The 22,672-nt window shown below is 36.2% G+C and overlaps 1 protein-coding gene across 2 annotated transcripts in view; it reads right to left on the reverse strand.

Annotated features, from left to right (window-relative positions):
- Positions 1-22,672, reverse strand: part of PDSS2 (decaprenyl diphosphate synthase subunit 2) — a 185,853-nt gene that overhangs the window by 91,032 nt on the left and 72,149 nt on the right. For both annotated transcript variants that reach the window (XR_001603546.2, XM_016217501.2), the window contains exon 2: positions 21,666-21,800. Coding sequence is in view for 1 of the 2 variants with exons in the window: in XM_016217501.2 (XP_016072987.1) it covers positions 21,666-21,800 (135 nt within the window). In the remaining variant the exon portion in view is untranslated. The remainder of the gene's footprint in view (positions 1-21,665; positions 21,801-22,672) is intronic.

Raw genomic sequence — 22,672 nt, forward strand, 5'->3', positions numbered from 1 at the left:
AAATAATAATTCTAACCTATGCTCTTAAGTCAGCCTAGACTTAGCCAATTGATTACTGTGGTGGGTACCCTTGAGGTGACTGGCCTGATAATGATTCCCTTTTCTCTGGAAATGGTGCTTCCCTACCCTCACTGAAATCATAAGGTGGGTGACAGCTGCCATATCTGTTCTACATGGCCCTCAACATCTCCTAGGCTGGTTGAGTGACCCAAAGCTGAGCACCTGGCCTAATCAAGGGCGCTCAGGTTCCTTCTCCAGGGAATCTGAAATTCAGGTTAGGCTGGGAGAAGCTAAAGGCAGTGCTCCAAAGCAGCATTTATGAACTTCAGTTATTTACTTAGTACATTTGTCATTCCTGCATATATCATACGTACTCATATGTAGTTAAGGTTTTTCTTTAAATCTGATTTTTAAATCCTCTTTTAGGATTTTTTCTAGAGATACAACATAGCAAAGAGCTTAAGAGTACAGATTCTGGAGCCAGGCTGCCTAGATTCATGTCCCAGCTCTGCCACTTATTAGCTGTGTGATCTTGAACAATTTGCTCAACCATTCTCAGGCCCCAGTGTTTTCATCTGTGAAATGGAGATAATAACAGCACATATGTCACTGTTGTGGAGGTTAAATGACTGTACGTATAGTTCTTAGAATGATAACTTCACACAGTAAGTGCTCAATAAATGTTAACTATTGCTGCTTTTAAATCAATTCACTTTTCCATTTAAATAAATCTTTACAGGAAACTTTACATCCCAACTTTCTGGTTAGGACAGGTCAGAAGTGAATCACCCACAAAGCAGCAAGACCTGAAACTATGGAAATGGAGTTACCCATTACACTACCACAGGCATTCTTCAGCTGGGCTTCCTGGGCCTGGTGTAGACCAGAATCTGGTGGGCTTCTAGATGCCTCCCTTGGTGATGTGCAATCCTTTTCTGCCCCTCTTGTCCCATCCTCACCCCCTACCCTGAACAGACCTTAAAGTTCTTGTATGAATCTTTGAAAGATCAACTAATCTAGATGAACATATCTATGGTACAGATGAGGAACTGGCAGATCTGAAAGGTCTACTTAATTACTTAAAGGCCCATGGGCTGTATATATTAGAACTGAAATCCAGGTGCCCTAACTCCCATCCAGTGCTTTTTCTTCTACAGCCAGTAAATTTGTTTTAGGAGATAAGAAAAACTTTAAAAAAATTTTTTTTATATTGATACGTTACCTTCTTGAAAGAAAACTGCTAAATATTTCAAGTAATCTCAGTGGTTGAGCCAGGTACAATTCTAGAAAGGTGGTAAGCTTAATTTCTGAGTCCCTGCCTCCTTTCAGCACTCGCTCATCCACCCCAGGTATCTTGCCTCCCCACATCAGAACCTTTGGGGATAATCACGAGTCATTTATGCTTTAGGGTAAGTTCGGTTTATCTAAACAGTGAGTTTTGTTATCAGAAAGCTCTGTTTTTAACTTCTAGCTTCATTTCCTAAGATCTGCAGAACCTTACAAGTTATCCCTCCCATCTCCCACCCCAATCTTGGTTTCCTATTGAAAATGGGGTAATTAACAGGTATTTCATAGGATTTTTGTAAGGAGAAATAAACTTCATTCACCCAGCAAGCAACAAAGACTTATGGAATACCAACTACTTGCTGGGGAGCAGATGAGGTCTTTTCCCAATTACACAAATTGCTTAGAGGGGCAGACAGATAACACATATCTTCTTTTGTTTCTTTTTTACAAAGTAGACATAACTGTTTATTCATTCAAGAATCATTTATTAAGTACCTGTTACATGGCAGGTAGTACTCAGGTCACTGGGAATACAGAGTAAACTAAAACATGGTTCTAGCAACTTGTAGTGGGGAAGGGGTTTGATATTACTCTTAGATCTTCCTAAACTAGACACAAAATATAGGACCCTTTTTCAGAGAAGAATAATGAGAACCTTGGATGCCCATCATACAATCCTGCTCTTTCATTATAGATGCAGAAATCAAAGTTCAGAGATCCTAAGTACTCTCTTCAAGGCCATACAGGTAGTTATCCACAGTCTTGATTTTAGACTGCTAGAAGTACAATCTTCATCTTCTAATCTTTTCTATATATTATGCTGCCCCAAGAAGCAGACAAAACAGTTTAAATGTAAATTTTCTAGCTGGAAGCTTCTCAAAAAAATGTCAAAATAAAATCAGGGAGTACAGAATAGTCATTCCTTATTTTATGCTGTAATGTATATCTTCCAGAAATTACAACTTATTAGAGGTCCTTCAGATATGCATATGGTATGCAGATATTTTATTATACAGAACTTAAAAAAAATTGAACTAGTATTTGTCAAGCAATCTTAAAAATCAATTAACATTGATTACATGGTTCTAAAATAATCAAAGATAATCACAGAGATGAATTTTGTAATTTAATTTGTGAAATCCGTCTCTTTCTACATAACAAACACAGAGACATCTGAAAATGTACCCTGTAACCTCAGGAAATGTGTTAATTTATCAAAAATATGTTAAGTTTGCATATTTTGGCTGCAAGCCCCAAGTAGTTATAAGCATAAAGATCTTATCTATTTTCAGAGACCTCCACATTACTTTGGGCTGCACCTTCTCCTCTCCCCAGTTATCTTTCTCTTTTCCTGTATCTAACCATGACTTTCATCTCTACCTCTGGATTCCCAGTGCGCATCTCTCTTTCTGGGAAAGGCAAGTAATATGGTTTATTAAAATATGCACACATCTTAAGAGCATACATTTAACACATAACTAATAACATGTACTTAAAAATGGTGGCCAAATGTACACATGGTTCTGTGGATCTTGTACTTTGTGAGCTCCTGTGATGTGCCAGGCGCTGGGCTTGCTGCCGCCTTTACACCTAAACCCATCAGAGTCCTGCTGTCAAGGAGCTTATAGCCCGGGAGGGACAAAAAACAATGAACAGAAACTGAGACGTCGGAAAATGCCCCCGTTCACCTCAGAAAATATATCTACTTTGCAAAGGAATAAAAAAACTACACAATCCAGTCAGCAAACATTTTACTCGTGCTTTCAGCTGATATACCAGGAAGCATCTTACGAAGTCTGGATTTAAATAATAAAATAGAGAGCTTGAAGCTCACTGAATACACTTTGAACTCATAGAAAGACACTCCATATGACTTTTTTTGTAAACAGGAAGTTGAGAGTGTGGCTGCCTTACTTCTTCGGAACAAACTGTACAACCACATCTTTCCACATTTATAGTCAACTGGGCATTTTGCTACTATTATTGTCTTCTCTATGCACCAGCCTAGTTAATTCTTATGTTCCCAGTATGGTTTCCTTTCACCACTCCGCAATCTTAGACATTCTTCTAATCAAGTCCAATCACTTAAAGCCTATAGTAATTATTTTTAAAATACTGGTGGCTCCTCTCTTTACAAATGAATGTATTTGTAAATAAGCTTTAAAAATAAGAAGTCTGGTAAAGAATAAGATGAAGTTGAAATATCTGAGTATAAGCCACCAATTTCCCCTGTTAAAAACCTTTCTGAGGAAGAGATTAACCATAGATCATATATGCATATATGCATAACCCATGGACACAGACAACAGTGTGGGGAAGGCCTGGGGAGGGGGCAAAAAAGGGGCAAGTGAGGGCATCTGTAATACTGACAACAATTTAAAAAAACCCCAAAATATTTCCCATAGTTGATGATACCAAATGGTTCATAAGCCAGTTTGGAAGTCAAAGATCAGCAGAATGTAGTAAGAAAAGAGTCATTTAATAAATACTCACTAGATTCAGATTACACATAGTCCCATTACAACAAGCTAAAATATATTTACCATAATACATATTTCACAACCAAATGAAATAGCCACTCCTGAGTTAAATTATGGGAGGGGGACTTTAAAAATTAAATATTTTGATTATTTGTAACTTAAAAGAGTCAGAACACGTGAAAATTGAGACAACTGTTAACCTGGATTATCTGATTATCTTATCAGCAATAAAATTATTAATATAATACCTACTATATGTCAGATCCTAAAAATATAAAGTATAAAGGAAGTGTTTTTGTTCTATCAATGAGTATGTATCAAAGTGTTAGTGTTTATGTATTTTTCCTTTAAAGTAGTCTAAAACATGGTCTGTGCCCTGAGGGCTCATGGTTTAGTTGGGGATAGAGTACAATGACATAAAAAGATTTAACGAGAAAACCATACAGTATATAATAAGTGTAAAATGAATCTCACAGTCAGTAATTGCTGTTATGATCACTAAGGATTTGGGGGGAGTAATGAGAAGAGGTAACAGGAAAGCTGGGCTTTTCTTGGAGGAGAAGCATTTGAGATCAATGAGAGCAAGGCTGCTGCTGCTCACCCCCACGGGTGCCAAGTGTGGCTGCCACAGCAGTGCTGAGGGGTGTGGATGGGAGTGACTCTCCAGCCAGCCAGCCAGCCAGCTTGCTGCTGCTGCTGCTGGTCCCAACAGGGATCACTGTCCCTGCCAGACAGTGAACAGAGTCGGCAGCTGCCCTGGAATGGTTTGAGAATGGCTGCAGCCAGCAGACACAAACAGGAAAATGGGCGGAGCACAGGTTCAGGACAAAGGCTTAGGTGTCTCCTCTCAGACAGGGCCTGAAAAGAAAAGAAGTGAGAACAATACAAGAAAGAAGGAGAAAAGTGCAGGGACCTCCTTCACCTTCTGGCCAAGGCCTGAAATGACTTGGGTAAATTAAGGACAATATGATTGAATTGCTACTATCTGCCAAAAAATCATTTTCACACAGAGACAAAAGAATATTAAATAATATGCTTCTTATTTATATTTTGTTTAAGTAAGGTTACCTAAACCAAAGAAATGTGGGTCTTAGGTACTGCTGTAAAATATTCACTGCCAGGTAATTATCAGGATGTGAAGTCATTATACTACCTAATTTCACCAGCATACTTTCATCTGGACACAAGGACCCTGCTTGGGATCTAAAACACAAGCCTACATATTAATCAGAGTGGTATGATACAGTTAACTCAGTCTGAAGAGAGCAGAAAAATAATTTAGCCCTTTGTCTTCATTCAAGTTCTAAAGAAAAGAATGCCGTGAAGACGTCTATCGGGGAGGAGATACAGAGAACACCATGGCTTGTTCCTGATCTTAAGGGAAACACTTTCAGTTTTTGCCCATTGAGCATGATATTGGCTCTGGGTTTGTCATATGCGGCCTTTATTATGTTGAGGTATGTTCCCTCTATTCCCACTTTGCTGAGAGTTTTGTCATAAATGGGTGCTGGATTTTGTCAAATGCCTTTCCTGTGTCTATTGAAATGATCATCTGGTTCTTATCCTTCATTTCGTTTATGTGGGTTATTACGTTTACTGATTTGTGGACATTGTACCAACCTTGCATCCCTGGAATAAATCACACTTGATCATGGTGTATAATCTTTTTAATGTATTGCTGGATCCTATTTGTTAATATTTTGTTGAGAATTTTAGCATCTATGTTTATCAGGGGTATTGGCCTGTAATTTTCTTTCTTTGTAGTGTCTTTATCTGGTTTTGAAATTAGGATAATCCTGGCCTTGTAAAATGAGCTTGGGAGTATTCCCTCCTCTTGAATTTTTTGGAATAGTTTGAGAAGGACAGGTGTTAATTCTTTGACTGTTTGGTAAAATTCACCTGTGAAGTCATCCAGTCCAGGACTTTTGTTTGTTGGGAATTTTTTGGAGTATTGCTTCAGTTTCATTAGTTGTAATCTGCCTATTCAGATTTTCTGATTCTTCCTGATTTAGTTTTGGAAAAGCGTATGTTTCTAGGAATTTCTCCATTTCATCCAGATTATTCAATTTGGTGGCATATAGTTGTTTGTAAAAAACATTAATTTCTTATAACAAAATAAAGTTAGGAAAAAATAAAGAAAACCATGGGAAAGATGAATGAGACTCTGTAGCTATAAAGCAATAACTTTATGAGCTGAAACCAGAAATATAAACCATAGTCTTATGGATCTTATACATACAAAGAAGGAGCTTTTGGTATTGTCACTTCTTTGCCAACAGAGATGCTCTTTTACAGTATGGAGGAAAATCTCATTCTCGGTCTCTGTCTCTCTCTCACACAAACATATACACACAGGTCTTGTCACATGTTGGCCCTATACTGATAAAAGAACACCAATCCTCAGGGGAAGCTTCAAATACTCTAAGACAAGGAGCTGCAAAGGGGAGGGGGGAGAGCAGATAATCCTCTATAGAGACATTTTATATACATATACACTATTTCTTAAACCTAAAATACATATAATTTTTTCTTTAATTACAGTTCCCCATATAACCATTAGTGGGTTCCAGTGATGCAAGCCATATTTATTAGAGGCAGCATGTCAAATAGGAGTTGACAATTACAGTCTCTATCAATACATATTATGCCAGACGGTAATGAGCCATCCACAAAGGGCTAGCCATCCAAAATAATCATGCTGCTTTCCAGAGAAATGTCAAAGAGGTTATGGTTTATTACACAGTGCTCATTAGATATACAGTAGCAGCATTAGCAATTTTTCCTTCATTTGCGTCTCATTTAAGGATCTGCCCCCACAAGCACAGTCAAATTAGTACACAAGGTTAAAACCATTATGCCCAGAAAAAAATTAAGTTGCATTTTATTTTACAGTAATGGTGGATCAAAGGTCCTTGGAATCTATTATTTGCAAAACCATTACCTAACACAGAATATTAACAAAAGGGAAAAGAAAGGCAAGGCCCTGCCAGCATGGCTTTGACAGGAACAAAGGCAGACTGTTTGAAATAAGCAAACACCACATTATTTAATTAAATACCCCTAAAAACTATCTTAAAATAACACTAAGGTTGTGACATCAACTGACAAAAGTCACAAAATTAAAGTTGATGAGGCATCAACCTATACTTTGAAATGCTTCATTTACATCAACTTATTTTTGCTCAATATGGTTATAAATTTACTAATTGCTATACTTATTTTATTAAAAAGATAACCTAATTTCTCATCTTTGTGGCAAACCCACATTTATTGATATTTAATAAATTGAAATTTTGGATGTAACTATTATAACTAGAAAGATCTGGTCAAGAAGGCAGATCTTACAGTAAGTTATAAAAATTAAAATAGACACCGCTCAATAAAAGCTGCTTAATGGATTTTGTCAAAGCATTGCATAATTGATTAACAGCACCTGAATTACTGACACAGTAAATAGTTGTAGCAAGGAGATCTTTTGAAGAGATTTCTAAAGTCCTGATTGGTTGTTAATAAAATGTTACAATTCATCATAGAAGCTAGTATTTCAAATATACTTTCTCCATATTTTATTATTAACAGACTGCAATTGTAGTGAATATTCAAAGATTCCTTGCTTTCATTTAATGAACGTTTACTGAGAGCATGCCACATGTGATAGACTCTGAGAGTGCATCAAAAAAGGAAAGAAAGCATCGCTCTGTCCTCAAGAAGCTCACTGCCAGATAGATCTGTGAAGGATTTAGGCAGGGAACCAAACCATTTCAATCCTGAGTAATAATTGCTATCAAAGAAGTAAACTCAGGATGCCAAAGAAGCCCAGAGGACATAATCCAAATCTTGATGGAATAACAGAAGGATTTCCAAAGGAAGTAACACTTCAAGTGGGACCTAAAGGACAATTCCACCCAGGAGAGAACTGTGGGAAGAAATACACTGAGAATGTGGAGAAGTGAAGAGCGAGGGGGCTGAAGTGGGATCATTTACCTCAAATAATCAGAATATACAATGTCAAGGGATAGCGTTTAGTAGCTGATCCCAAATAAGAAGAAAACATCCTGAAGTTGGAATGATGGGCTTTATGATCAATCAAATTTCTTAGTAGACCAGTTTATTATACATCTAATTTTAACTGTAAGTCTGACTGAATAATGTATCATGGTCAAATTTTGAACATCATTGGCTATTCTAATTGGTCTTTATCCTTGCAAATACGGTAAGCATCCTTGTCTCTTTCCCCTTAAACATGATGAAAGTGTGAAATAATATGTTATATTTGTAATATATGTATGTCTACTTTCAAAATAGATGTAATAGATAATAAACTTTGAAAGGACTGAAAGTAGACTGATTTAATCTTGAGGGTATGGTACCTAGTACCAGATACCTACACAAAAACTGAAAAACGGAAATGTCGTTATGTCCTAGTACAGAACTATATATACCTGTGGTCTTTGATACAGTAGCTTCTTCAGGGACTGAGGCATTATGATAGTAAAACTTCATTTCTTAAAAAACAAAACAAAACACACACCTTCATTTCTTCCAGAGTATAACACATTTCTTCTTTTTGTGAATATTACGATATTTCTAAACTAGGTCCAATATATTTACACTGATTTAGTTTTTTATATGACTACCATGTACATAAAGGTTTGTGTAAATGGTTGCAGCATCATTCCTGACTTTGAATTTTACTTGGTTCAATTTTTTTCTACCAGGAAAAGTGCCAGCTAAAGAACATCAGAAGTCACTAAGGGTACAGAGCATCATGAGGTGATAATCATAATACAACAAGAAGTCCTACAGTTGAACTATGGAAAAGGAAAAGGCAATGGGGCCCCATACTGGTCATTTATTGCTCTATATTCATTTCATTACCATGTGTAATTATGAATTTCAAGGACCTAAACAAGAATGAGACTGCTGAAGATGGACATGGGGAAGAGCATGGGTGGCCCACCTCAGAGGGGCACCCAGAGGCCCTGCCAGCTAGGTCATTTTGTCAGGGTGTCTTTTCTTCCCACCACTCTAAGGACAAATTGACTCATCTGCTCTCACCTCTGCCTTATTATCGAGAATTAAAGATGGTTTAGGTATTCCTAGGTGGTGTTCGATTAAAGACAACAAGCACACCCAATAGGAGTGGGGAAAACATGAGACAAGAGATAAAGTACGATAAATTGAGAAAGATTGAGAAAGAGAAGAACAAAATGGAAGGGAGGCAATTAGCAATTAGCTAATAGTTTGAATTACAGATTTTAACAGAGCATTTGGAAATAAAGCTTTTTTCTCTGTGTGATGAACTTGCTATTTTATCCTAAAATGTAAAGATAAGTTTTAGGCTTGATGACCATGCATTTTCTAAAGACAGTACATGGATTAAAACCTTGCCTGACCTCCCAGTTTTAGGAAAGAAGGAGAACTCTGTCTTGAAAACTATCAGGGCTTTGGGTTATATCTCTAAAACCTATTCCATGGGTAAAAGTAAAAGCTTCTGATATAATATTCATCATTTATAACAATAACAGAGGGGGTAACTTCATACTGTTTGAAAATGGCACTAAATTAGTAATGGCCACTATTTCTATAGCAAGAATATTTGATCACTTATTGCTTGATGATACTGTTTATATCAGTGGTTCCCTGCCTGGATTTTTCACAGTAGATAAATAATTCTTAATAGAAGTGAGTTACTTCCCCCTTTTCCAAAATGTCTAAGGAAAGCCATTCATTCACCCCTGGATAAAGGTACATCTGTTAAAAAAAAAAAAGTCAAATATCTTTAGCTTGGTACTCATGAATAAGATGTGATAGTAGTAGTTATCTCCTGGACATCAGATGCTCAGACTCTCAGTTACAAGTATATCTAATAAAAAAATAGAAAATCTAGTAATCACAATTTCACATGTAGTGTGTTTGGTAAACAGACTCTTTTTTTTAACAGGAGGGTGAGAGAATAGCAAAAGGAGTCCCAGATGGTAAAGAGGCTGGAAGGTTATCATCACAAAGTCTGCACTGGCTAATTTCCTTCCACTTTTCCCCTTTCTTTCATGAAGACCATCCAAGAGAGCAGCCGTTCCCTTCAACAACACAGGAGGCCAGAAGAGGTCAGTGGAGAGCAGTTCCAGGCACCCTGTCCTCCTACCCAGAGGGGCTGGGCTCTGGCACATCTTAGGTCTCTACCCAAAAGGAAGAAGCCAAGAAAACAGAATAACTCTTTATACTCATTTTTTAAAATTTCAAAACAATTAGAGATGGTTTTAAGGCTGTTGTAATGTTTGCCTTAAAAAAGCAAAAGGTTTAAAATAGAAAACAAAGAAATTAGCCAGTGTGGTTGTAAAAATACAAGTTTTTACAGCAAAAGTTCCCTGAAGAGAACAGTGAGAATAAAAATAATAATGTCTTGATATTGATATACAATCCTATTCTCTCTAATAATCCATTATTTCTCAAAAAACATGAATTGCAGGTATACAATAATTCCCATTCAAATATACTCAATATCTGATTATTTCTGTTTATGGAAATAAAACCACAGTATGTGATAAATAAAAACTGATTAAGTATTAAAAAGCCCCCACCTTCTAAATTAATTACAAAACAAATAGGAAAATAGAAAAATTAAACATGTTGTTTTACATATTTAAACATAAAAATTTCCTAATTTCTTCTTTTAGCTCCAGGGAAGTATAAACTCAATAGAAAGCCACCCCGAACCCCTTCCCATTTAGAAGTGAAACATTAGAAGGAAAAAGGCTATAGAGTTTTAAATACCAGTTCCTGTGTTTTTACTTGTGTGTCTTAGGAACTTCCGTCACTGAAGGCCCACCTATAAGGTACAACATCAAAAAGCGAGCCTTAGCTAGTTCTTCACAGAGGAGCTACTTTCCCATCAAAACGAAGGCCATGGTTTGGGGCATATTTATTGAGTATAAACTTGTAGTACTGTATCTGGCAGAGAGAATGTAAACCACAAAATATTATGTGGTACCTGACTTTAGGGGTTTTATGAATGTAAGAGGGGAACCAATAAAATCAGAAAATGCTAAGGAAAGACCTAATATGAGTGAAAAGATTCAAGAGATTACAGAGAGGACCAAATAACCATGCCTACACTTCTAATTGTTCCCAAGGAAGATTAACTTCCAGCCAAAGTGCTAAAACAAAATCTGCGTAAAGTAGATTTGAAAATAAAGAGTTGCTTATTAAGCACTGCAGATATGTAAAAAAGAAAAACAGGTTTTGCAAAATTGAAGTCATAAATTGAATTAAACCTAATAATTTAGTACTATTCCATTTAAATTCCCTGACAATACTGATTTTCAGATTGTTTTTGTTAAATTAAAATTTCTCTAGCCCGGTCAGGCGTGGCTTAGCAGTTGAGCATCGGCCTAGGATCCAGGAGATTGCGGTTTGATTCCGGGTCAGGGCACATGCCCGGGTTGGGGGCTCAATCCCCAGTCGGGGGGTGGGGGGGTGCAGGAGGCAGCTGATCAATGACTCTCTCATCATTGATGTTTCTGTCTCTCCCTCTCCTTTCCTCTCTCTGAAATCAATAAAGATATACTAAAAAAAAAATTGCTCTAGCCTATCTACAAAAAGAGATAAAAAGTAAAGTCCTATTTTTTAACGTCTGGAATTGAATGATATAAAATTAAATGCAGAGATGCATTTTAAGTGCAAAGTATCCTCCCACTGTGCCAGAAAACAACTAACAAAGGGGAATTAAGTAATTTCACCACCATTATTTTCTCACTCTCCTTTACTGAGAACATAGTCGTTTGTATGGCACAATAAGCTGTAAAATATAAACGTTTTTACACAGCCTGCTGCAAAGAAAAGTCTGCCAGTTTTCTACGATATTGGACAGTGTTCAAGTGATTAACTACAGCTTTGGAAATAAGAGGTGAAAACTTGTCTTGCATCTCAGTTTGTTGTTTCTCTTTTGCACAGCCTCTAGAAATCCATTACATCACTATTTGCCATGAATATGTAAGTAATTATAATAGAGTGATAGAAACTCCACATTACTGTGGGATATAAATTACCCACAGACAGAAGCAAACCTTGTAGGTGAATAATTACCAGGTATTTCCTTGAAACAGTGTCTCCAACGAGTATGAATGTAATGGTTTTCAACACCAAAATTTTTAGTACCCAGCATTTCAGAACTAATGACAAATGAAATCCATGCTGTTCTTCATCTATAGGGGAAGCCCATTAGACAGATATTTGCTTGGGGCACAAGTATATTTAAAAAAAATGGTTCCTTTATCAAAGAAAATATATAGGTATCTGTATCCCCCAAGAGATAAAGAATAAATCTGTGAAAGGAAATGTGCAGTAAGATACATAACCTGAAAACATAAAAGTTTAAAATAAAATTATATAGAGCATTACCACGATCCATATTCAACCACAAAACAAAATCAAATTTTGTGTCAAAAAATCAGCAATAATTCATGGAGCATTTGTATGCGCACCATAGTGCTAGGGCTTTAGAGGCCAAAGAAAAATTCTATAACTTGGTTTCTATTCACTACACAATTCAATACTACCACACATAAAGATCTGCCCTCAGTGCTGAGGATGTCAAGATGAATAAGAAAGTATATTTAGGGCACCCTAATCCATAGGCTGTCTACAGTAATGGAGAAAGCATGGATTCTACGGTCAAATGGGGTTTGAATCCCAACTCTGCCACTTACTTACATTATAAACTTGATCAAGTTATTAAATTTCTCTAAGTCTGTTTCCTAAGAAGTGATTCTTTTGTTAATCAATGTTGTAAGGATTAAAGAATATATAAGAGGCACATGGAATAGTGCCAGACATATAGAAAACTTGATATGTGTTAGCTACAGTAATAATAATTATTTTTCTCTATTTATTACAGTCAGATTTACACATAGCAGGTGCTCAACAAATGTTTGTGGAATAAATGAACTGGTCAATGAGTATGTGAACAAATCTAGTAGAGGGATAAGATAGGTATACTAATTACTACAAGATAGACAGGTGCCCCAAGGTACAAAATGTAATAAAAGGCTCAGTGGTAGGAGAGTTGCTGGGTTGGAAGATGACTAAAACACAGGCTCTTAGCTCTAGAATGCACTGCCCCATTGGAAAACATATACATACACAAATCAGTCATTATAAAACAATGTGTTACATGTTCTAGAAATGCAGAGAACATTCCATCTTGGTTCTGGTTCTAATTGAGCCATGGCTTTTCCTGGGGCACTCAAATCCCTGTATCTTTGTAAGCGGATATACCTAACCTCCTACAAACCCACACACTGAGGAGTTGAGAGGTGGGGCCAGTGCTCTCCTTATTTCCTCACCATCTTAAGAAAACCACTGTTCTCTGAAGCCAGCTCTGCTTTCCCCTATCACTCCTCTTCGCCATCACTCTAGATGCATCGATGTCTTGGGCATTCTGTTCAGTTCTGCTGTTCTCTTGACTTCAATCACATGTACTATCCATCTGTAGTTTCCTGATCTACTCAGTTCAGCTTCTACTATATTCTGCCAACCCCGCTCTCAGGAACAACTGGAACTTGTTGGAGGTAGGAACACTCAGAACTGTCCTACCTTTGAAATGTTCAACTCAAATATCCTACTTTCTATCTACAGTCTCCTAACCTCTCAGCTCTTTCACAGTTTTACTACTTCTAAGCCTGTAATAGGAATCATCATGACCTCCAGTTCTTAATCACTATTTCCTCTCTAATTTTGGACTCCCATAGCCCCACTTCCTTTCTGATTGAGCCTAAATAATTTTATTAGGTCAACCATTCCTTTGCACAGACCCTTTTCTTGGTGAGCAAAGAAAAACCATGATCATGCTTTTACCTTCTTTACTTCTTGCTCTAGGGCTGCTAGGAAGTGCATGCTGCTGTGCTAGGGAATTTGTATTTAATCCCTTAGGGAATGGAACACCACTGAAGAACTAAAATCTTTTGCTCCACTTAAAGACTTTAAAACTTGAGCAAAAGAGGAGGGAATCTTAATAATAGAAAATGGTGACTCAAGATGCCAGTAACAACAGAGAGGAAGGATGCCACGGTTAGAGATAACTAAGCTGAGCATCTGGTCTCTTTGCCTCTGTTTTCACCAACAGCCAGCTAAACAGTCTAAGAGTGAGAAGAAAAGTCCAAGGGCATAGTGAGGAAGGAGTTCCTCAGGCAGTAGGCCACCTGTAGATGCCAGTTCTCTCCTAGCACCTTATATGAGTGGTATTAAGGACTATTTGTCTTTAGTTAAACAAAGGGCTGCCAGTGAACGTGGGTGGATTATTAGGCCAATTGTGAAGATTATAGTTCTAGAAGTTAAGTTCCAGAAACAGAGTTCTAGAAATGAAATTGCATTGATAGTGTCAGAAGGCTGCTAGATGCATAAATTGTTTCATTACCTTGTCACATGGGGTCAAAGACGGTTTCTTATTAATATTTGCATTTCCCTCAATTCTCAGCCCTGTGCCTTGCAGAGAGGAGCTGGTTAGGATGTGCTATATTGGACCACACATTACCCAAACCCAGTTGGGTATGTGCCCTGTTAGGCTCCCTGATTTGAAGCCCATTATCATCCCCATCTTATACATGAGTAATCACATACAGTGATTAAGCAGCTTGTGTAAGGTCAAATAACTAATCAGTTACAGATTTGAGACAAGAACCCAGATCTCTGGCCCTTAACCCATGTCTCTACCATACCACACTTGTTGACTACTGGGAGTGCCTTGAATTTGGGTCCAAAGGATTGGGATTAAGTCATGAAACTATTAAGCACACTTTGCATTAAACATTTTAAGTAACTGCAAGCCTTCTGCATAGAACGAACATTAGTATGAATGTCAAGGATTAAACTGTTTAAAATGCAGAATTAGACACTGGGCTTTGCCTATGACTGTGGTTTCTACTAGTCAACATACAGGCTTTCTTTAAGAAAAAGATTTTAACTTCTTCGCCATTAACAAAACCATTAACACAGCTTGTTTTTTGCTATGATGTAGCCAGGCAGGTTAATCTATAGCAAGATATTTATATACGATAAACTAACCCTCAGCTGAGTGGATTAGTAGCTGAGCCCACCTACTTTTTGTGGTTAATTATACTTTTTTTGTAAGAGGCTGTTCTTACGTTTTTCCAACAGCTCTGGTGAAGTAATGACTTCTGCTGTGCAGTATGTTGAACATAAAGAGCCTTCCCCTTTCTTCTTCAACATGTAATTGATGCCTTTGTGCATGCTGTGTACGTTAAAAATAATAAAAAGTTAATTAAGAAAGTACTGATTGTAATGAATTAGTAATATTGTTAGATTTGTATCCAGAGTTTATTTTTATTGTTGAAAGTGGAATGCAATCAATAGAAATATGTAATCAAACTGGACATGCTTTCATTTCTTGAGATCTCCCTGGAAAGGAGCTAAGACACCTTTACCTTCAAAAATCTACTCTAAATTCTTCAGCATAATCATTTTAAATAAGCACTCCCCATGCTCCAGGTTCTTGTAGTACAAAAAGGTACATTTCTTAAATGGGCTTTCATTGCTTTCTAAGTATGAAACATAACTTTCTTTTAATTTTGAAGTTAATTTTAATTATACAAAATAATATGAATAGATTCTATTTAAAAAAATGAAATATTACTAATAAAGTTCTCTTTGACTATTCCCTTACACCTACCTGTTCCCAAACTTCCCTCTTCCCTGTGTCCTCCACGGGGTAGGTGAGGTTCCTTCTACTCTTTTCTAACATTTACATGTCATCATAATAAAAACAACAACAACAGTTTCTTTTAATGTTATATATTTCAATGTTAATTATTTTGCATTAATATAATTGAGGCCTAAATAAATAATGTGATCAACATGTTCCTACTTAAGCCTCATTAAAAAATATATATATATATATCTTTATTGATCTCAGAGAGGAAAGGAGAGGGAAAGAGAGAAAGAGAAACATCAATGATGAGAGTCATTGATCAGCTACCTCCTGCACGCCCCCCACTGGGGATTGAGCCCGAAACCCGGGCATGTACCCTAACCGGGAATCGAACCCCCATCACCTGGATCCTAGGCCAACGCTCAACCGCTGAGCCCCGCTCCGCCGGGTAGCTTCATTTTTTAAGGTGTTTTTTGATTTGGTCAATACCCAAGGGAAACGTAGTTTGTTAATTTTGTTTGGCACTTTTAAGTGCCAGACAAATTCTAACATGTGAAGGTAAGGATTGACAGTCACAGCCTATTGTTAGTATAATTAGAAGTCATCAGAACCTAATTAGTACCACATTAAAATAATAAATTACGAACTACCATATCTGCAGCTGAGACCAAGAGCAATTCCCTAAATTTAAAGATTTATTTTAAAAACCCCCAAACTTGCTTCATTCACAGCTTTTTATATTCTCCAGTTCTCTTCTTAAATTAAGATTTCATATAGTCCTCCAAATATTCTACCACTTTTCTGTACCAGCATAACAAGCTTGACCAATTTTCCCCTAGAGGAGAAAGTAACGCTAAGATCAGTAAATTTACAAAGTTTTCTAGATTTAACGTATAGTATTGTTTATACTGCTTTTTCTGTGATTAGTTCTTGAAGTCCAACAAGACTTCATGTATCTTAGCATGTATCTCATTAAATTAACTTTAATCAATTTAATAAATACACTGAGTTGAAAAAGAATTAGCACACTTACCAAGAAACTGATGGTATCAATTTTAACATGGATGATAAATCTAAGAAAGTTAATCTAAATACATCATTTTGCTTCACTCCTGCTTTCTTTATTAAAAAAAAAAAAAATTGTAGTTTACTCATGTTCATAGGATATTTGATCTTGTCAAAGAAGGCAAAAGATAAAAAGTTCAGATTAGATCAGGGACTGTAAAGCCCTCATTCTAATAACAGGACTAGGCTAACTACCTTCACTTAGCAAGGTTTTTGTTTGTTTACCAGTGTTTTTGTTTTTTGTTTTTAAATATATCTTTATTGATTTCAGACAGAGGAAGGGAGAGGGAGAGGGAGAGAGGGAAACATCAATGATGAGAGTCACTGATCAGCTGCCTCCTGCATGCCCCCGACCAGGGATCGAGCCCGCAACCCGAGCATGTGCCCTGACCGGGAATCGAACCTCTATCTCCTAGATCCTAGGTCAATGCTCAACTGCTGAGACATGCCCGGCTGGGCGGATATCAAACTTTTTAATCTTTGCCACCGACAGGGGAAAACTGTGATTTTGTTTTAATTTGCCCCCTATGATGAAATTAAAGTCCGGCCTTTTTTCCTTCCTGTTTACCAACCACCTATGATACTTCTTAACTGAACAGCCAATACCTACCTTTCGTCCATGTTATGTCACATTATCTTCTTGATTCATAAGATCCTTAATTGATTTGTTTATTTAAACTTGGCCCTTTGTTATGTATGCTGCAAATATTTTTTGTAATTTTGGTAATTATCTTTTGACTTTTGGGAATTTTATTCCATTGAAGAATTATCTTTTATACAGTCAAGTGTGTTAATCTTTTTCTTTATAGGTTCAGTTCAAGTCTAATCTTGAAGCAAGAAAGACTTTCGGCAAAGTCTTTCTTGCTTCAAGATTAAATAATAATAATAACTATAGTTATTACTATTATTATTTTCAGCCATGATCAAGTAGTCATTGGCTGCCATCTATGTGCTAAGAACATGCTGAGTGCTGGGGTGATGAGAAAACAGATCATGTGAACTATGTTTAACAGCACACAGAGCATAGTCTTCTCATACCAGATTAAAAATAAATAAGGAAGATGATCAGTCCATAGTTTTATTCTTAATCATCAGCTGACCTGCCACCTAGAAGGAACAATATCACTGCACTGGTCTCCCAGCAGCCGCTCACTCTCCCCTTCTGGAAATGGACTAGAGGGCAACAGCAACACAAACTCAGAAAAGTCTAAAACTTATCAGTAAAATTTCAAGCCACAGAGATACTAGAATGGAAGCTGCAGATAATAGAGGTACAGAAATAAAATGTATTATAAGAAGGAATAGGTCAAAATATGAAGGAAACAACTTGGAATTTAAAAAAATGAGTAGATATTCTGCAATGTTTTTTGTTCTGCTGTTATTTTTGCGTTTTTTCTTTTCTTTCTTTCAATGTCACATTGATATTGCTTGACATAATAACTAAGTTAAAAAATTAAGACTGTTCCATGAAGAATGCTTTATGTTCTGATTATAGCTCACATCCTGAATAAGAGGTTGCAAAGGATATAATAAGGGAGTCAGTCACTGTAAGACATGGTCCATGTTACATTACTCTAAAAGGTGCATACTATAAATGTGTGATTCAAATGTTTATTTTGGTCTAGAACACTTATGTTAACAGGATATTCAGTCATCTAAAGATTTAAACGAATACTATGTCCAAAGCACTGGTTAGACGCACAGATGAGTAAAGCTGGCAAGTATCGTCTAGCTAGATACTGAGAGAGAAAGGAAAATGTGTTTGGCAAACATTTCAATCTCTTCTACCAGAGTTAACAAGAGCTTTTGGGAAGTTTCAGGCAATGAAGGTAAGGTGAAAATATGTGGCCTGTTTATAATTGCTAGTTAGAAGAGAAATAACTTAGTCAATTACTGCTAAAACAACTGAGAAAGACGAACCATTAGTAAAAAAATTCACCTAAATTTTTAAAAACTTAATAATCATGTTACATTGGAGAAGTCTATACTTTGAAATGTTATATTTTATATATTATAATGATTTTTTTTTTTGTACACAAGAATATCCTATTATTAATAGAACAGGAAGTTGTAAACTTATTTTCTCAAGAGTGGCTAGGGATACTTTTACATTAAATTTAGTGATTTTTTTTTTTTTTTTATTGATGACCTTTGTAACCAATTAAAAAAACCCTTTTTATTGTTGACATTATTATAGATGTCCCCCATTTTCCTCCCCTTTGCCCACCTCCAGCCAGCCCTCCCCACCTCGCCTTCTCCACACCGTTGTCTGTGTCCGTGGGCTATGCTTATATGTTCTTTGGCTAATCTCTTCACCTTCTTTCATGCAGTCCCCCACCCCATCCCCATCCCCTCTGCCATTTAAACTCAGGATTGGTGGAATAAACGTGAAGCCCATAGTCTTCTTGGCAAAAGGCTACAGTAGATGTTTATAGTGTATTTTTATAAATGTGGTTCTCTTACTGGTTTCTAAAAATGCAGTTATTACATTTTAACCTAAATTCTGCCTCTTGGCCATATGATAAATTAGATGCATCCACAAGTTATATCCATCAGTTATATCCTTAGGCCAAACAAAAGAGGTCACCTACCTTACTTTGGTCCCTTAGGTAATTTACTCAGGTCCCATTACCTGACATCAAAGTCAAGTTTATGAGAGAAAAACACTAACAATGTAAGTCCCAGTAGTTTGGAGGTGAATTTAAATAGCTCCCAAGTCAGTACGTTCCTCAAATGTTAAATAATTCACTGCAGAATTATAGATACAAGCCTCCAGCAAAAGTTACACTTGAACAATTAAGAAAGCAGGAGCCAAACAAATGACTTCAGGGATAGAGAAACAAATTAATGGTTTCTCATAGTACTGTGCCAAATTATGTTTTCACATTAACAAGTGTACAAAACACCCAAACATCATCAACGACATAATGGATCAAGTTTGATTACAGAAAATAGCCCAGAACCAGGGTTATTCCTTAAAAGTAATTATAGATTTTATACACTTGGGTATGAAACCCATTTATATTATTTGGAAAATTTTTATATTCATAATGTACCACCTACTCTTTTGCAAAGTTCTTTCTCAATTGCTCATGTTACAGTGACCATCTACCAAATGCATATGTTCCTGTGAAGGCTCAGAAGATGTTGCAGTTGTTTCTTAGAGACCAGGTAAGAAATCTGAAACACAAGGCCACGTCACAGTGCACTATGTGCAGATAGACAAGAGCACGTGCATAACAGAAAGGGTATATACTTTAGAGTAAAACGAGGATTTGATTTCCAGCTCTGTCACTTTCTACCTAGAGGATTTTAGACAAGTCTTAATCTCAGTATTAGCTTCTTTTTCTGATTCACTTATGCAACAAATATTTATTGAACACCTATTATGTGTCAAATAGTACTTTACATGGGTTATTTTAGAATGAGAGATAATAAAACTTATCTGGTGCTCATTAGCAGTACGTATGGTTACCCAATTGCAAGAGCAGACTGATCAATAAAACAGGGTCAAAATCAGCAGAATGAAAACCAAAGGGATTCCTAACAGGAAACAGAGATACATGGGATGGAAGGTGATGTGAAGTCGGCTTGCTTTGCAGGGATTAACAAGTTAATGGTGTTCATTATGGATCCTTATGTGTTTTCTCTAGTTATTTCAACTAAACTCAGGCAAGAGCTTTCTACAAAACTTATAAGGTAAAGTTTTCACCTCTAATTCAAACAGTTTGGGGGAGGGATACAGATGTGTTAAAGATCTTCCAAGTTGCTTTCAATTCAGGAGTTTTTCAAAGAAATACAAGAAAACCTTTTTGGTGTATTAGTTTAATGGTTAAGCTAATTATTTGAATCAGACTAGAAAACAGAATGGAATAAAAAAACACACACATGAGATTTAGAAGGAAACTATAGTTTGAGCCTCAACTTTCCTCAATTTCCAGTTTTGCCACCTTGAGAAAGTAACATGACAACTCTTACCTACAGAATTATTGTAAGGATCAAATGGGACAACTCTCATAAAAATGATCAGTACCCTACAAAGCACTATAAAAATATAAATTATTTCAGAGTGAGTAGAAAGTAAAAATGATCCCAAGATACCTCTTTTAGTGAAGATACCTATATGGATAATTGATAAAAGGTCTGCAAAAATTATCCTGGCTGGAGGAGGGGTCATTTGTAAGTAGCCACAATAGTAATAAATTTTGCTTGCTTGTTAATGATGAAGGATCACTGGACTTCATAGCTGGCAGTCAACAGTCATTTCTAAATATTATAGAAGAACAAAACACTTATGGATTAGACCACTAGGAATAAAAAAAAAATCTAAGATGTGGATTGATTTTTAAATTAAATCAATAAGATATATATCAGCCATAGGTAAAAATTTCTAGAAATGCTTCTTTTTGTGAGAAAAATGGCCTTGTCACCCATGTTTTTAGTGGTTTTAATTTCATATGCCAAAATCCACCTGCAGATTGTTACTTCTAGAGAGGCTTTTAACATAATGCCAGGCACTCTACTAAGATTAAAGTTACTGCTGATATACTGTTACTAAAAAATATGCAGTAATTTTTTAAAACAAAATAAAAATTGTAAGTGTTTTATATGCAACAAATGTAGCTAATACATACTCATAAATTTATTTTTAATCTAAATGTGTGAGATGCAAAAATTTCTAACTCCAGTAACTTCAGTGAAAAACCTCTTCACCATAAAAATAAACAAAATGAAATAAATGATACAGCATTGAGATACACTACTTCTGCTGAAATGGTACTTGCATCATTATCTTACAACTATGTATCAGTTTGAGTAGGTTTAAAAATAAAAAATCCTGGACGAAGTGACAAAGAGGTTTCTACAGAGATATAATTATTCCTTGATGGGGGAGGAAGGGTAGTGATGAAGAGAACATTTTAAATGCCCAGGGTAGTAATGCAAGTATTCAACACATATGTATGGGTAAATTTACCACAGTTATGCATGGAGCAGCCAAGACAATCAGATTTGTTAACAATAAAAATCTATATTTTTAAACCTTACAAAATATTTTAATCTATCTTTGAATCAGAGAATGACAAAGAACTAAACAGTGATTTCTGCTACCACTGTTCAGTAAAAGAAAACATAATTTAGAGAGCAATGTCAAAAGACTCATTTCTTACCATGAATAGATCCCACTGACCATGTCATAGTTCTGACATGACTCATTCACACTGCTGGGCCCGGCTGCTTTGGAAATAAGTAGCACCACCAAGCCCCTCAACTGGAGGTTATTCCGGCTGTCTTGTACAAGCCCCCTGCCAACAAATAAAAAAAGAAAAAGGTTAATATTCTTTCATAAGGTCAGTCAGGTCATGTTGGCAAATTGCTGCAAATATGCCCATACTTCCAAAATCGGACAGTGGAACTTGTTGAAAAGAAATAGGATTGGGAGAAGAAAGAGTTAACAGGAGGAAAACACGAGTTCAGCAAACAAGGGGAGAAACCCTTGGCTGGCTTTAGAAGTGACAGTCACACTGTGAGCCTTGATGACCCGGCCTTCTCTTCTTCGCAGGTTTTCCCACTGTCTATACCCTACCTTGCAATATTGACCATCTGCTCTGAAAAATAGAGGGCCCATTAGTTTTAAACTGCTTGTGGTAGTCGATAGCAACTGAAATAAATACAAACTGTACAGCTTAGATGAAGAGATCTTATTTGGTGATGGCTGTGAGGGGAGTGATAAAAAATGATTTCAGTCTTCACAGTTAAGAGAAGAAGCTCAGAGAATGAGAGGATTAAACCTAATCCAAATGACTCAGTTATTTCAGAAGTAAAATGGAAATGAATGCATGAGCAAATATCGTGCCATTTCCTATTATTTATGCAAAGTATTATCATTCTAGACAACAATGAGGCTTCGGCTTAGAATTTTTTTTTTTTTTTTTTTGCTATGAGGACTGAACTTTTATAATTTCTACTATAACTAAGGTTAGGAATAGTTTCCTAGAATACACTGTTCTGTTGATGATGTTTTGTTTTTAAGTATTGTAAACGTTGTCATACAAGAACTAAATGGCATCATTAAAAAAAGAAAAAAGAAAACTATGGATAATATACTATATATTTATATAATTTATAATAAATTAACATTTAGAACAATGCTCACAATAATCAAATAGATTATTTT

The sequence above is a fragment of the Miniopterus natalensis genome, chromosome 5 (genome assembly GCF_054644295.1).
Source record: "Miniopterus natalensis isolate mMinNat1 chromosome 5, mMinNat1.hap1, whole genome shotgun sequence".
Taxonomy (NCBI): domain Eukaryota; kingdom Metazoa; phylum Chordata; class Mammalia; order Chiroptera; family Miniopteridae; genus Miniopterus; species Miniopterus natalensis.